General features: G+C 41.9%; 1 protein-coding gene across 2 annotated transcripts in view; it reads right to left on the bottom strand.

Annotated features, from left to right (window-relative positions):
• Window positions 1-16,903, bottom strand: part of DENND2C (DENN domain containing 2C) — a 55,920-nt gene extending 39,017 nt beyond the window's left edge. Inside the window, exons 1-4 of one of the 2 annotated variants that reach the window (XM_049765671.1) lie at window positions 16,101-16,903; window positions 6,830-6,966; window positions 6,310-6,422; window positions 5,347-5,517 (exon numbers count right to left, since the gene is read on the bottom strand). In XM_049765671.1, coding sequence (XP_049621628.1) covers window positions 5,347-5,517; window positions 6,310-6,422; window positions 6,830-6,966; window positions 16,101-16,903 — 1,224 coding nt within the window. The remainder of the gene's footprint in view (window positions 1-5,346; window positions 5,518-6,309; window positions 6,423-6,829; window positions 6,967-16,100) is intronic. The other variant, XM_049765672.1, reaches the window with a different exon arrangement.
• Window positions 16,904-17,116: the final 213 nt, after the last annotated feature.

Here is a 17,116-nt window from a genome sequence, read left to right as displayed (position 1 = left end):
TTTTTTTAAAGTTTATTTATTGATTCATTAATTGATTGATTTGTTGTTGGGTCACACCCAGTGGTGCTCAGGAGTTACTCCAGGCTCTGCACTCAGAAATTGCCCCTGCCAGGTTGGGGGGACCATATGGAATGCTGGGAATCAAACTGGGTCCCTCCTGGGTTGGCTGCATGCAAGACAAATGCCTTGCCGCTGTGCTATCTCTCCGGCCCTTATTTTTTTCCTAAGTAAAAATTTTTTTGGTTTTTGGATCACACCCGGCAGTGCTCAGGGGTTATTCCTGGCTCCATGCTCAAAAATTGCTCCTGGCAAGCACGGGAGACCATATGGGACGCCGGGATTTGAACCGATGACCTTCTGCATGAAAGGCAAACACCTTACCTCCATGCTATCTCTCGGGTCCCCTAAGTAAAATTTTTAATTAAAAATAATTCAGTGGCTATGTTCAGAAACATGTAGAAAGAAAACAATGCTTTAAAACCTGCAGATTATTTTGAAGGCTGCTACAGAAAAGAATAATTAACATAGCAAGATAAAATATCAGGGTTTTTTTGTTTGCTTTTTTTTTTTTTTTTGCTCTTTGGGCCACAGGCAGTGATGCTCAGGGGTTATTCCTGACTATGCACTCAGAAATTGCTCCTGGCTTGGAGAACCATATGGGACGCTGGAGGATCCAACCGCAGTCTATCCCAGACTAGCGTGTTAACTAGGTCCTAGGTCAGTGCATACATGGCAAATGCCCTACTGTTTGCGTCATTGCTCGGGCCCCAACATGATAAAATATTGTAGAAAAAAGATTTTTGTAATACATATACTGAAAGCCAAAGAATCAGAATCTATTATTTAAGAGTCTTAAAAGAAATGTTAGGGTCCGGTGAGGTGGCGCTAGAGGTAAGGTGTCTGCCTTGCAAGCGCTAGCCAAGGAAGGACCATGGTTCGATCCCCCGGCGTCCCATATGGTCCCCCCAAGCCAGGGGCAATTTCTGAGCGCTTAGCCAGGAGTAACCCCTGAGCATCAAACGGGTGTGGCCCAACCCCCCCCCCCCCAAAAAAAAAAGAAAAAGAAAAGTTAAATAAAACTTATGTAGAAGTCTCAAAAGAAAAGTAAGGGAAGGGGCCGGAGAGATAGAATGGGAGGTAAGGCGTTTGCCTTTCATGCAGGAGGTCATCGGTTCGAATCCCGGCGTCCCATATGGTCCCCCGTGCCTGCCAGGAACAATTTCTGAGCCTGGAGCCAGGAATAATCCCTGAGCACTGCCGGGTGTGACCCAAAAACCACAAAAAAAAAAAAAAAAAAAGAAAAGTAAGGGAAAATTGAATAGATTAATATTTCTTTCTTTTTCTTTTTCTTTTTGGTTTTTGGGTCACTCCCGGCAGCGCTCAAGGGTTCTTCCTGGCTCTACGCTCAGAAATTGCTCCTGGCAGGCTCGGGGACCATATGGGATGCCAGGATTTAAACCAATGACCTTCTGCATGAAAGGCAAACACCCTACCTCCATGTTATCTCTCCAGCCCAGATTAATATTTGTAAAGTGAAAATATTTAAAATTTAGTTATCAGTCAGAGAAACAACTACCTTAACTTCTACTTTCAGAAAGCACTACCAAATATTGTTTTTCTTTTCTTTTTGGTTCTTGGGCCACACCTGGCGTTGTTCAAGGGTTACCCCTGACTCTGCTTGAGGGACTATATGGGATGCCGGGAATTGAACCTATGTCTATCCAAACGCCCTAACGATGTGCTATTTCACCGGCCCCAGAATATCATTTTTCTTAAGAAATGATAAAAACCATGGTGCTGTGGTTACCACAAATGATAGAAAACATTAGGAAATCGAGGTAGTAGACAATCCCACATAGTTTTCCACAGTAGAAAAGGAAAGGAAGGGTGGGGAGAGGCATATGGACTACATCAGTGATTTTCAAACTATAAAAGCAATTTTTCCTTCCAGGGATAGTACTAATTAATCACCACAGGGAAATAAATGAAACCTTCTTCCCTGTGGAATGTTGTTTTTGAAGACACTCCAAAGCCAAAATTTCTATGAAAAATGGAATACGATTTAATCCAAGGAGGGTCACGGAAGTAGAAATGCTCAAAGTCATTTCCTCAGACCTGACCTTCAAAGAGCTCATTACAGTTTTCTTCTGCCTCATTTCCCCACAACCCTTAGGAAAGTACTAGAAAAGGCAGAATTAGTCCATGTCACCTTGTAATCATAGAAGGAACATGTTTCAAATGCAGAGGTATTTAAAATACTTATTTAAATATTAAATTACTAATATTAAGTATCATTTATATGACATAATAATATATACATATATAAAATTACATTTATATATATTTGGGTTTTGGGCCACACCCAGTGACGCTCAGGGGTTACTCCTGGCTATGTGCTCAGAAATCGCTCCTGGTTTGGGGACCATGGGATCGAACCCAGATCTGTCCTAGGCTAGCATGGGCAAGGCAAATACCCTACCACTTGCACCACTGCTCGGTCCCTCACTCTGCTATTTCTGGGCTAAGTGGAAATCTGATTTGTTGTACTAGAACAATTTATCAGCAAAGAGGGCTACTAATGCATAATGCTAAGCAATTCTTTAGTTTCTGATTTTTTTAGTATTACTATTTAAAAAAAACTATTGAATTATAGACTTCATTTATTTTGAATTGCCTGAATTCAGTGAGTAAATTATATGGCAGGTGAATAGCATACTTTAAAAAAATAAAGGACAATTTAAGCAACACCTGGAGCCCACCAGGACGACATCTAGTTGTATTTGGGAGGTGAAGCAGCAACATAGACCTCATGTAGGGCCTCACACTGTTAAAAATGTATTTTATGAATTCACCTGTATTTTCTAGCCCCAGAATCTAATAACCTTTTCATGAAATTTCTTAACTGTCTCTCCTCGAAGGAAATATATCTATCTATAAACAACCCCAATTCCCTAGGGTTAGTTCCAATGTATCTAGTATAGTCACTTGTAGAATGAATGATTTTTCTCCCTCAAAAGAAGCGATTTATATGGTTAATTGCTGACCATTTATATTGCAAAGTATCTGCCAATTTTCTTTTTTACTTTTATTCCTCTGCATAGAAATTTTTGTCATTAAAAATAAATTCGGAAAAAAAAAATTCGGGGGCCTGGAGAGATAGCACAGCGGTGTTTGCCTTGCAAGCAGCCGATCCAGGACCAAAGGTGGTTGGTTCGAATCCCGGTGTCCCATATGGTCCCCGTGCCTGCCAGGAGCTATTTCTGAGCAGACAGCCAGGAGTAACCCTGAGCACCACCGGGTGTGGCCCAAAAACCAAAAAATAATAAAAAAATAAAATAAATAAATTCGGGATTGCACAATAGGTAGGGTGTTTGCCTTGCACATAGCAGACCAGAATTTGATCCCTGGCATCCCATATGGTTCGCTAAGCACCAGCAAGATTAGTTCCTGAGTGCAGAGCCAACAGTAACTCTTGATTATGTTGGACATTGCACCCTGCCCCCCCAAACAATAACAACAAACAATAAAAACACCTGAAAATAAACTCAGGCACAAATCTGAATTCACTCAGCAATTATATATATAGGTATCTCTACTATCCAAAACCAGAGTATTTCTGTTTGGTATGATTGGGTAGGGTATCTGAAGAGCATTTTTTGATTTTTTTTTGTTGGGGGGGGGGCACACCCAGTGATGCTCAGGGGTTGCTTCTGGCTCTGTGCTCAGAAATCGCTCCTGGCTTGGAGGATCATATGGGATGAGGGGAATCAAACTGTGGTCCATCCAGGGTCAGCCGCATGCAAGGCAAACACCCTACCACTTGTGCCACCACTCTGGCCCCACGTTTTTTTATATTTTTCCTGTTTTATGACTCACTTTTGATCTTTTTTTATTCCAATGTTACCCTCCCCTCCCTGTAAGCTCCCAAGCTTCCTGGTGTGTCACCTCCCTCCTGCCTCCAATTTACATGTTTTTCACCTGTGGGTCCTTTGAGATATTTCAAGGAGCCAAAGGGAACTCTGAGACTCTGGTTGAGAGAGAAATAATGATTTGATCTGCTAAAAAGTTTTCCCATAAAAATTTCCCACATAGGGGCAGAAGCAGTAGCACTAGAGGTAAGACGTCTGTCTGCCTTGTAAGCGCTAGCCTAGGACAGACCACAGTTCTATCCCCTGGCATCCCATATGGTTCCCCAAGCCAGGAGCGATTTCTGAGTGCATAGACAGGAGTAAGCCCTGAGCGTCAACAGGTGTGGCCCAAAAACCAAAAAAAATTTTTTCCCATATAAATTAACTATAAAGCATTCCAAGACCCCAAAATAACTCATAAGTCATATATCCCAAATAGGAATGTTCTAATTTGGGGTAACAAAGAAAACCTGTAAACGAGAGCCAACTTAATAGAATGCCTATAAAATTATAGAGCTATCTTCAAGTGAAAATTTGGTTTTATTTATTTGTTTTGAGGGAAAACCTAGTGGTGGTGGGGGTTCCTGGAGCTGCTGAGGGGACCAAGTGGTGCCAGATGTAGAATATATATATATATGCAACACATGTACTTAGTTCTTTGAGCTCTTTTGGTCACTAATCTAATACCCTCTATTTAAAATTAATATTCCCAACCAATTAACATAATCTTGAAAAAAAGCCATTCATGAATGTTTCTTCCAGGAGACGTTGAAAACTTAAATCTGCTTTCTGCATCTTCTACTATCAGCAGGTCGGGTTTGTTTGCTGTTTTGTTTTTATTTGGGGGCCACACCCAGTGGTGCTCAGGGATTACACCTGGCTCTGCACCAAGAAAGTCATTCCTGGCAGTGCTCGGGGACCATTTGGGATGTCAGGCATTAAACCCAGGTCTGTCAGGTGGGCCAGGCAAATACCCTATGTGCTGTGTTATCACTCTAGCCCTTCAGGAGGTCAGTTTTAACCTATTTGAATTTCAGTCGTCTTAATTTTCACTATGGAAAATGGCCAAGGTCCTGAAGTTCTTTTTTTTTAATTATCTTTATTTAAACACCGCGATTACAAATATGATTGTAGTTGTATGATTTCAGTCATGTAAAGAGCACCCCCCTTCACCAAGGGCAACAATCCCACCACCAATGTCCCAAATCTCCCTCCGCCCCACCCCACCCACACCTGTACTCGAGACAGGCTTTCTACTTCCCTCATTCATTCACATTATTAGGATAGTTCTCAATGTAGTTATTTCTCTAACTGCACTCATCACTTTTTGTGGTGAGCTTCATGTCATGAGCTGCACCTTCCAGCCCTCAACTCTTTTGTCTCTGAGAATTAATGCAAAAAATGTCTTTCATTTTTCTTAATGTCCTGAAGTTCTTACCCTTGGAACATTTTTCTTTTTTCTACATGTGATTTCTCCAGCTCGGAAATGCTTCCATTCAGTCAAAGTCACAGGCAGAGTGGTATCCTTCGAGAACTTGGAGCGTAAATATGCTTGCGTGTTCTTCAACTCCATAGTCTTCCGGTAAAGAAATTGGGGCTTGGGAGGAAGCTTAAAACAAGAGAAGATATAACTGCCCAGGGTAAATCATATCATTAACATCTGAGCCCTCAAACATTGGTCAAAGCTATTCCAGACAAATCTTTATCTTTCCTTCAAAAACATCTCAAGTGAAGATACTGCAATGTTTTGTTAAGGGGTGCACAACCAGCAGTGGGCAGGAAGGAGTTATTTATTCTTGACTCTGCAGTCAAGAATCACTCCAGGCATCCTCAGGGGGACATATAGGATGCCAGGCATCAAACCCAAGTTGGCTACTTGCCAGACAAATGCCTTACCTGCTGTACTTTATAACTCCAGTTCCAAGAACATTGTAATTTTTCACAACTATTTGCAAAGCAGCTTCCCATCTTTCTAATTCAAACTTTCATTATACTAAGTCAAATTCCCAGAAACACTGAGGCTGGAGTGATAGTACAGCAGTAGGGCATTTGCCTTCCACATGGCCTACCTGGGAAAGACCCGGGGTTCAATCCCCAGCATCCCAGATGGTACCCTGAGCCTGCCAGGAGCAATTTCTGAGTGCAGAGCCAAGAGTAACCCCTAAGCACTGCCAGGTGTGACCTCCCCCACCTCCAACCCCCCCCCCAAAAAAAAAAAAGAAATCACTCCTGGCAGGCTCAGGGGACCATATGGGATACCAGGAATTGAACCCGGATCAGTCCCAGGTTGTTTGAGTGCAAGGCAAAAGTCCTACCACTGTGCTATCACACCATTTAAAACTTTGTGTAGATATAGTAAATAACATTCTCGTGTGCTTTTATATCAATTCTCAAGTTGTACCTTAGGTGTTTTGAAAGTAGTCTTAGGGGGTGGGAGTTTCCATGCTGAAGGAGATCTCCACATGGGAAAAGGCTGCAATGGAATATCTTCATATGGATTTTCTTTATTGGGATCTTGAAAGATAATAAAAAAAATAACTCAAAAGAAGTGCAGTTAAAAGGAGACAAAGAAAGTATAGTGGGGAAGAGAAAGAAAAACATGACTAAATCTTTATTCTACATTGCTAAAGGAATGTAGATCTCAAAATTAATGGCATTTGACCAAACTAAAACTCAAAATATTAGTGTGTTGGTCTACTTCTCTTCTGACCTGAGCAGTCCACTAAACCATTGGTAAGATTCAATAACACCCCCCCAAAAAAAATTCAGCAATGAATAAAAGAATTTATACAAATTCTCCGTATCAGAAAAAAAATTTTTTGACCACCCTATATGTTATAAAACAAAATATCATCCTACAGTTAAGGTTTCCACCAAATACATACTTCTGAAATTTATCTACACAGTCTGTGGACACTTACAAATGATATCCTCATAGATATTGTCCTCAGAGTGTGTGTAATAAAGTGCCGACCCAGAATTTCTCCCAAGCTCTTCATGAATCTTCTGTGTGTTCCGACTTCGAAAGTGCTGAATATCCTCAAATTCAAAGGATTTCCTTAAAGAAAGGAGAGGGATTTTAAAATTGTATTTTATATTAAAACTGGACTCTGAACTGTTGTGATAGAAGTAGGGGATATTGGGCCCGGAGAGATAGCACAGCGGTGTTTGCCTTGCAAGCAGCCGATGCAGGACCAAAGGTGGTTGGTTCGAATCCCGGTGTCCCATACGGTCCCCCGTGCCTGCCAGGAGCTATTTCTGAGCAGACAGCCAGGAGTAACCCCTGAGCACCGCCGGGTGTGGCCCAACCCCCCCCCAAAAAAAAGAAAAGAAGTAGGGGATATTGGCACAAGTCCTGGATTGGTCCCTTTCCTGTCTGCAACCCAGACCTACCAGGCCCTGAGCATCTCTATGTAGGATTCTTCCCAAAATGTAAGTAAGTTGATATGCTAGAAATTGGTAATGGCTTGTATACAAAATAACAATGCTATTTTATTAGGTAACTAAGATTAATAAATGATATTGGTGTCCATAAGATAATCAGAAGCTGAACCTGAGCAATAGGTAGGTAGCTTAGCTTGTCTCAAATGGGCTACCTGGGTTTGATCCTTGCCAATCCATATGGTCCCCCAAGCTGGCTAAAAGTGAGCACAGAGTGAGCACATCCCTGGATTAAACCCTGAGTACTACCAGATGTGGCCCGAACAAGCAAACAAACAAAAAAAGAAACAAGAAAATCAATCAAAAGCATTAAGCCAAAGCACATTCCATGTCTTCAATGGATACTGATATAAACATAGAATGAAACCGAGGTCTTCATGCCCTGAATGAATTAAGAATGTACTGATCCCAGGGCCGGAGAGATAGCACAGTGGCAGAGTGTTTGCCTTGCATGCAGCCAATCCAGGATGGATCGTGGTTCTAATCCCGGCATCCCATATGGTCCTCCATGCCTGCCAGGAGCAATTTCTGAGCACAAAGCCTGAGCATCACCCGGTGTGGCCCAAAAACAACAACAACAATAAAACAAAACAACAAAACAACAACAACAAAAAAAGAATGTACTGGTCCCAATGAAAATAGGCCCAAATGGGGCCGGGCGGTGGCGCTGGAGGTAAGGTGCCTGCCTTGCCTGCACTAGCCTAGGACGGACCGCGGTTCGATCCCCCGGCTTCCCATATGGTCCCCCAAGAAGCCAGGAGCAACTTCTGAGCGCATAGCCAGGAGTAACCCCTGAGCGTCACAGGGTGTGGCCCAAAACCAAAAAAAAAAAAAAAAAAAAAAAAAAAAAAGGTGAGTTTTCTGTTGGAGTTGTGGATTGTGCTGGTTTCTTTGCTTGGCAGACACTTGGGGGCCTCCCCAGGCATCCCCTGACGGCTTGCCTCGGCTGAGGTGAGTGTTTGGGGGCCGGAGTTGCAGATCAGGCTGACTGCTGGACCCCTAGGCCCGGCAGACATTTTGGGACCTCCCCCAGCCTGCATCAACCTGGGAACTTTGACCTGATTCAGCATTAATCTCTTCAAGGCGTGTCTCGCTGGGGCTGTGAGTTTTCTGTTGGAGTTGTGGATTGTGCTGGTTTCTTTGCTTGGCAGACACTTGGGGGCCTCCCCAGGCATCCCCTGACGGCTTGCCTCGGCTGAGGTGAGTGTTTGGGGGCCGGAGTTGCAGATCAGGCTGACTGCTGGACCCCTAGGCCCGGCAGACATTTTGGGACCTCCCCCAGCCTGCATCAACCTGGGAACTTTGACCTGATTCAGCATTAATCTCTTCAAGGCGTGTCTCGCTGGGGCTGTGAGTTTTCTGTTGGAGTTGTGGATTGTGCTGGTTTCTTTGCTTGGCAGACACTTGGGGGCCTCCCCAGGCATCCCCTGACGGCTTGCCTCGGCTGAGGTGAGTGTTTGGGGGCCGGAGTTGCAGATCAGGCTGACTGCTGGACCCCTAGGCCCGGCAGACATTTTGGGACCTCCCCCAGCCTGCATCAACCTGGGAACTTTGACCTGATTCAGCATTAATCTCTTCAAGGCGTGTCTCGCTGGGGCTGTGAGTTTTCTGTTGGAGTTGTGGATTGTGCTGGTTTCTTTGCTTGGCAGACACTTGGGGGCCTCCCCAGGCATCCCCTGACGGCTTGCCTCGGCTGAGGTGAGTGTTTGGGGGCCGGAGCGCGGCCGCTCCGCTGCGCTTCGCGGCCGCGCACTCCACCTCGCCAATGAGTACCACCACAACACGTAGAAAAACCCACAGCGTAAGCGAGACAATGGGGAGACTACGCAGACCAACTTCAACCATAGAGAATGAAGATGGAAACTCTGATGACCCAACAACGACCAACTACCTAAGCAGTCTTTCAGAAATGGAGTTTAGAGACGAAATATGGAGGTTGCTATCAGATATCAAAGAAAGTATAAATCAGAGCACTAATAAAAATCAAGAGAATATGAAGACAGAAATCAGAAAACTCCAAACTGAAATATCAGATCAGATAACAGGTCTGAAAAACTCAATAGACGAATTGAAGAACATAATGGATGAGTTTTCCAACAGGTTAACAGCAGCTGAGGATAGAATTAGTGCTTTAGAAGATGAGATGCATAACAACTTTACACAGCAGAAGAGATTAGAAAAAAACCTCAAATCAAATGATCAGACAATGGAAAATTTACTCAAAGAATATGAGAAGATGAAAATAGAAGTCTTTGATAAGCTCAACAGAAACAACTTCAGAATCATTGGAGTTCCAGAGACCCAAGAAGAAAATCTTCAGGAAGAATCAATGGTTAAGAACATCATCACAGAGAAACTACCAGAGCTAAAGAAAACATGTGACCAAATCCTGCATGCCCGAAGAGTACCAGCTAAAAAAGACCCCAGTAGAAACACCCCAAGACACATCCTAGTCACCATGATGAAACCCACCGATAGAGATAGAATACTGCAAGCAGCAAGATCGAAAAGGGAAATTACATTCCACGGAGCATCCTTGAAATTTACAGCAGACCTGTCACCAGAAACACTCAAGGCCAGAAGGCAGTGGTGGGACGTAGTGGCAAAACTCAATGAAATAAATGCTTCGCCAAGAATATTGCACCCAGCAAAACTAAGTTTCAGGTTTGACGGATGTATACACGGCTTCACAGATAAACAACAGCTCAAAATCTTTGCAGACTCAAAACCAGCCTTAAAAGAAAAACTGAAAGATCTACTCTAAAAACAAGACAGAACAAAAAACACACCAAACTTCTACACAAAGATGGCAATAAATCCCATGACAATTATTTCTCTCAATGTCAATGGACTAAATGCACCAGTTAAGAGGCACAGAGTGGCGAAATGGATCAAAAAACTGAAGCCAACCTTCTGCTGTCTACAAGAAACACACCTGAATAGTCAGAATAAACATAGACTCAAAATCAAAGGCTGGAGGAAAATCATTCAAGCAAACAACACCCTTAAAAAAGCGGGGGTGGCCATACTAATATCAGATGACACAAACTTTATACTCAGAAAAATTGTAAGGGACAAAGATGGATATTATGTACTAATCAAGGGATTTGTACAGCAAGAAGAAATCACTCTCCTAAACATATACGCACCGAATGAGGGTCCAGCAAAGTATTTAATACAATTGTTGACAAATCTGAAGAAGGATATCAATAATAACACAATAATTGTGGGAGACCTCAACACAGGCTTGTCAACACTTGATAGGTCAACCAAATGGAAACCCAACAAAAATATACTAGACCTGCAAAAAGAAATGGATGAAAGAGGCCTAGTAGATATATATAGGGCACTCTATCCTCAGAAACCTGGATACACATTCTTTTCCAATGTACATGGATCATTCTCCAGGATAGATCATGTGCTGGCACATAAAACATACCTCCATAAAATAAAAAAGATAGACATTTTGCAGGCTGCCTTTGCTGACCACAAGGCTCTGAAGTTAGATGTGAACTGCAAAGGGACACAGAAGAAAAAATTTAACACCTGGAAGTTAAACAGCCTCATACTCAATAACCAGTGGGTCCGAGATGAAATCAAGGAGGAAATCAAAAGGTTCCTGGAAACAAATGACAATAAAGACACAAACTATCAGAACTTATGGGACACAGCAAAAGCAGTACTGAGAGGAAAATTTATAGCTTTGCAAGCACACATCAGGAAGGAAGAAGGAGCTTACCTGAGTAGCTTAATGACACAGCTAATAGAACTAGAAAGTGCTCAACAAAAGGACCCAAAAATAGGGAGACAGAAGGAAATAACAAAGCTGAGAGCAGAAATCAACGAAGTGGAAACCCAAAAAAACAATCCGAAAGATCAACGAAAGCAGAAGTTGGTTCTTTGAAAAAATAAACAAGATTGATAGACCATTGGCAAAACTCACAAAGCAAAAGAAAGAGAGAAACTTGATAACGCGTATTAGAAATGAGAAGGGGGAGATCACTACAGATACTGCAGAGATTCAAAGGGTATTCAGAGAATACTTTGAGAAACTCTATGCCACTAAATATGAGAACCTGGAAGAAATGGATAAATTTCTGAACTCATATAACCTTCCACGGTTGAATAAAGAAGAGGTAGCATATCTAAACACCCCCATCACTATTGAGGAAATTAAAACTGTAATCAAAAATTTACCCAAAAACAAAAGCCCAGGCCCTGATGGATTCACGAATGAATTCTTTCAAACCTTTCAAGAGGAACTACTACCAATTCTGGCCAGGCTCTTTTATGAAATCGAAAAAACAGGAATACTTCCAAATAGCTTTTATGAAGCCAACATCACCTTAATACCAAAACCTGATAGAGATGCTGCCAAAAAAGAAAATTACAGACCAATATCCCTGATGAACACAGATGCAAAGATCCTCAACAAAATCCTGGCGAACAGGATCCAGTGCCTCATCAAGAAGATCATTCACTTTGATCAAGTAGGTTTCATCCCAGGAATGCAAGGATGGTTTAACATCCGTAAATCTATTAATATAATACACAACATAAACAACAACAAAAATAAAAATCACATGGTCATATCAATAGATGCAGAAAAAGCATTTGATAAGGTTCAACACCCATTCTTGATTAAAACTCTCAGCAAGATAGGAATAAAAGGAACCTTTCTCAATATAGTCAAAGCCATCTACCAGAAGCCAGTGGCAAATATTATCCTCAATGGAGAAAAACTAAAATCCTTTCCTCTAAATTCTGGTACAAGACAAGGCTGTCCTCTCTCACCACTCCTATTCAACATAGCACTGGAAGTACTTGCTATAGCGATTAGGCAAGAAAAAGATATCAAGGGAATTCAGATAGGAAAGGAAGAAGTCAAGCTCTCACTGTTTGCAGATGACATGATACTCTACTTAGAAAACCCTAAAGACTCTACCAAAAAGCTTCTAGAAATAATAGATTTGTATAGCAAAGTGGCAGGATACAAAATTAACACACAAAAATCAATGGCCTTTTTATACACGAATAATGATAGGGAAGAAATGGACATTAAGAGAACAATCCCATTCACATTAGTTCCACACAAACTCAAATATCTTGGAGTCAACCTGACTAAAGATGTGAAGGATCTATACAAAGAAAACTACAAAACACTGCTCCAAGAAATAAGAGAGGACACGCGGAAATGGAAACACATACCATGCTCATGGATTGGCAGGATCAACATCATTAAAATGGCAATACTTCCAAAAGCATTGTACAGATTTAACGCGATTCCTCTAAAGATACCCATGACATTTTTCAAAGAAGTGGATCAAATACTTCTGAAATTCATCTGGAACAACAAACAACCTCGAATAGCTAAAGCACTCCTTGGGAAAAGGAATATGGGAGGCATTACTTTCCCCAATTTTAAGTTGTATTACAAAGCAACAGTTATAAAAACAGCATGGTATTGGAATAAAAACAGACCCTCAGATCAGTGGAATAGGCTTGAGTACTCAGAGAAGGTTCCTCAGACATATAACCACCTTGTTTTTGATAAAGGAGCAAAAAATCCTAAATGGAGCAGGGAAAGCCTATTCAACAAGTGGTGTTGGCACAACTGGTTAACCACTTGCAAAAAAGCGAACTCAGACCCCCAGCTAACACCATATACAAAGGTAAAATCCAAATGGATTAAAGACCTTGATATCAGAACTGAAACTATAAGGTATATAGAACAACATGTAGGTGAAACACTCCAGGACATTGAGACTAAAGGCATCTTTAAGGAGGAGACAGCACTTTCCAAGCAAGTGGAAGCAGAGATAAACAGATGGGACTATATTAAGCTGAAAAGCTTCTGCATCTCAAAGGAAATAGCGCCCAGAATACAAAGGCCACCCACTGAGTGGGAGAAATTATTCACCCAATACACATCAGATAAAGGGCTAATATCCAAAATTTACAAGGTACTGACAGAACTATACAAGAAAAAAACAACTAACCCCATCAAAAAATGGGGAGAAGAAATGAACAGACACTTTGAAAAAGAAGAAAGGCAAATGGCCAAAAGGCACATGAAAAGATGTTCAACATCACTAATCGTCAGGGAGATGCAAATCAAAACTACTATGAGGTACCACCTCACGCCACTGAGATTGGCACACATCACAAGAAAGGAAAACAAGCAGTGCTGGCGGGGATGTGGAGAGAAAGGAACTCTTTTTCACTGCTGGTGGGAATGCCGTCTAGTACAACCTTTATGGAAAGCGATATGGAGATTCCTTCACAAACTGGAAATTGAGCTTCCATACGATCCAGCTATACCACTCCTAGGAATATACCCAAGAAACACAAAAATACAATACAAAAAACCCTTCCTTACTCCTATATTCATTGCAGCGCTATTTACAATAGCCAGACTCTGGAAACAACCAAGATGCCCTTCAACAGATGAGTGGCTGAAGAAACTGTGGTACATATACACAATGGAATACTATGCAGCCATCAGGAGAGATGAAGTCATGAAATTTTCCAATACATGGATGTACATGGAATCTATTATGCTGAGTGAAGTAAGTCAGAGGGAGAGAGAAAGACGCAGAATGGTTTCACTCATCTATGGGCTTTAAGAAAAATGAAGGACATTTTTAACAATATCTCAGAGACAAGAGAGATGAGGGCTGGTAGGTGCAGCTCAGGACATGCAGCTCATCACATAGAGTGATGAGTGCAGTTGCAGAGATGACTACACTGAAAACTATCATAAAATGTGAATGAATGAGGGAAGTAGAAAGCCTGTCTCGAGTACAGGTGTAGGGGGGTGGGGAGGAGGGAGATCTGGGAAATTGGTGGTGGGAATGTTACACCGGTGAAGGGGGGGTGCTCTTTACATGACTGTAATCATACAACTATAATCATGTTTGTAATCACGGTGTTTAAATAAAGATAAAAAATAAAAAATAAAAACCCAAAAAAAAAAAAAAAAAAAAAAAAAAAAAAAAAAAAGAAAATAGGCCCAATTAGGAAAACTGTAAGATACATTATACTCAAAATGAAAAACATCCAAATATAAGGGCAAAATATTGAAAATCTTAAAAGGAACTTTTATACATAAGAAAGCCTGCAAGATATACAGCAAATCAATCAAATAAGACTCTATAAGCCAGAAGTTAGGGCAGGATATATAATACAAAACCTCAACAAAATGAACACCAAACAACCACAAAATAAACACCTCAGCAATAAAATTTATCCAGTTAGATTGTCATTCAGATGTGAAGAAACGACAGAGTTCATGGAAAGACAACAGCTTAGGAATTTAACAGCCTTGAAATTAGTTTGGCAAGAAGCACTAAAAGAGCTTCTCTTCAAAAAGGACAAACTGGGGCCGGAGAGATAGCATGGAGATAAGGCTTTTGCCTTTCATGAATAAGGACGGTGGATCAATTCCCAGCATCCCATATGGGCTCCCGTGCCTGCCAGGGGCGATTTCTGAGCATACAGCCAGGAGTAACCCTTGAGTGCTGCTGGGCATGACCCAAAAAGCAAAACCAAAACCAAAACCAAAAAAAAAAAAAAGACAAACTGGGGCCGGAGAGATAGCATGGAGGTAAGGCGTTTACCTTGCATGCAGAAGGTCGGTGGTTCTAATCCTGGCATCCCATATGGTCCCCTGGGCCTGCCAGGAGCGAGTTCTGAGCATAGAACCAGGAGTAGCCCTGGAGTGCTGCCGGGTGTGCCCCCCCCACCCCCCAAAAAAAGACAAACTTCCCAACATGCAGCACTGAGTACAACACTCACAAAAGATGCATATGGCTGTCCTCTACTAGAATAAGAAAAGTTAAATGTTAAATCAATGATCCAATTAAAAAGGCATTAAATTGAATATTGTAATAAAATGAGCAATTCTGATAAAAAAAAACATGTAGCAATTCATTGTCACAAATTGACTTCCTATATATTTTGAAAGCTATAAAACGAGAGCTTTTCTGGTGCGCTGATGTGGGAGATCACCTTAGATTTTTACCTACACTCCTACGACCTCTTGTATTCTCCCCCATGGGTTTATCAGCACCTGTACAATCAAATTACGACCATAACTCATGAAAGAAAATAGAAATGAAAATGACAAGCAAAGGAAAAGGGACCAAGGAGATAGCACAGAGGTTAGGGTGCACCTTGGGGTCCCATCCCTAGCACAAAGTCTCTGGAGCATTAATGAAGAGAGAGGGGGAGGGAGAGAAAGGGAAGGAAGGAGGGAAGGAGGGAAGGAAGAAAGGAAGAAGGGAAGGAAGGAAGGAAGGAAGGAAGGAAGGAAGGAAGGAAGGAAGGAAGGAAGGAAGGAAGGAAGGAAGGAAGGAAGGAGGGAAGAGGGAAAGGAAGAAAGGAGAGAAGGAAGAAAGGAAGAGTTAGAGGGAGGGAATGAAGAAAGGAGGGAGGGAGGTGAAGAAAGGAAGCAGGGAATGAAGGAAGAAAGGAAGGAGGGAGGGAAAGAGGGAAGGAGGGTGGGAGGGAGTAAAGGAATGAGGGAGGGAGGAGAGAGGGAAGGAGGGAAGGAAGAAGGAAGGAAGCAAGGAGGGAAAGAAGAGAGGGAGGGGAGAAGGAGGAAAGGAGGGAGGGAAGAAAGAAGGGAGGGAAAGAGAGAAGGAAGAAAGGAAGAAGGAAGGAAAGGAGGGAAGGAAGAAAGGAAAGAAAGAAAGGTCAATACTTTTGTATGGAAAATACAAATCATTACCGATCAAATTAAAAACCTACCTTTTAGAGCGTCCCCTAATTTTCCCACCATACTTCTTTGGTACAGGTTCCTGAGAAGAGGCCAAAGGCGCCTCTGCACAAGAATTATTTTCACAGTATTTCCTGTCACAGTGTCTTTCTTTATGAGGCATAACACTAGACTCAGACAAATATCTGAATGTTCTCCGAGGTTTGGGTAGAGGATTTATAGAAAGGCCACATTCCTGCCCTTCAGGTTCCGAGTAAATATTTTCCAAACTCTTGGTTATTCCAGATGAACCATTGAGAACTCTGAAATCCAGGCCTTTATCTGAAGAGTCACAGGGCTCTAGAGCTAATCTGCAGACTTTGTCAGGAGAAAGAGCTTCTATTTTCTTCCACAATATTTGGGAGGTATAGAAGTTTCCTGGAGGTAAGGAAGTTTCTGGATCCAAAACAACTTCATTCCAGCCCTCAATCTGTTTGACCCGCGAACAAACCCAAGTGGAATCCGACTCATTTTTAAAGATATTTGCCCCCCCAGATGCCTGCTTCTCGCTCTCATCTTCACTTTGATCACGACTTTTGGCATCTTCATTCTGAGAGTTGCTTATAGCTATTTTTTTGCTCCTTCCCTCAGCAATAGGATTCTTCTTAATCTCTTGACGACAGTGGTTGTACCTCACCCCAAAATCCTTGGGGTGACACTTGTCCGTCGCAGATAAGCCATTAGTTCTTCCTTCCCACTGAGAAATTTTTTGTTTAATATTTTTGCAGTGGCTCCTAGATAGTGTCTGGACAGCAGACCGGGAAAAACCAACATCCATGTTCCCCGTTGGGTGCATGAGTTAATTTTCTTAAGATTCCATTCCAAGTTACCAGCCTGTAGGATTATTCTGTCCATCAAACAATTCCGATTTCTTTCATCTTTAACTTAGAAATCTCTCTTTGGAAAACGTTTGGGGTCATCAATCCTTGTGGAGAGGAGCTGGGATTTTATTGGGAATAGACCTAGGGAAAGAAGAAAAGAAATTGTAATTATTTTGTAGCTCATTCCT

This window comes from Suncus etruscus, chromosome 19, assembly GCF_024139225.1.
Source record: "Suncus etruscus isolate mSunEtr1 chromosome 19, mSunEtr1.pri.cur, whole genome shotgun sequence".
Lineage (NCBI taxonomy): Eukaryota > Metazoa > Chordata > Mammalia > Eulipotyphla > Soricidae > Suncus > Suncus etruscus.
This window is presented reverse-complemented; position numbering and strand designations above follow the sequence as displayed.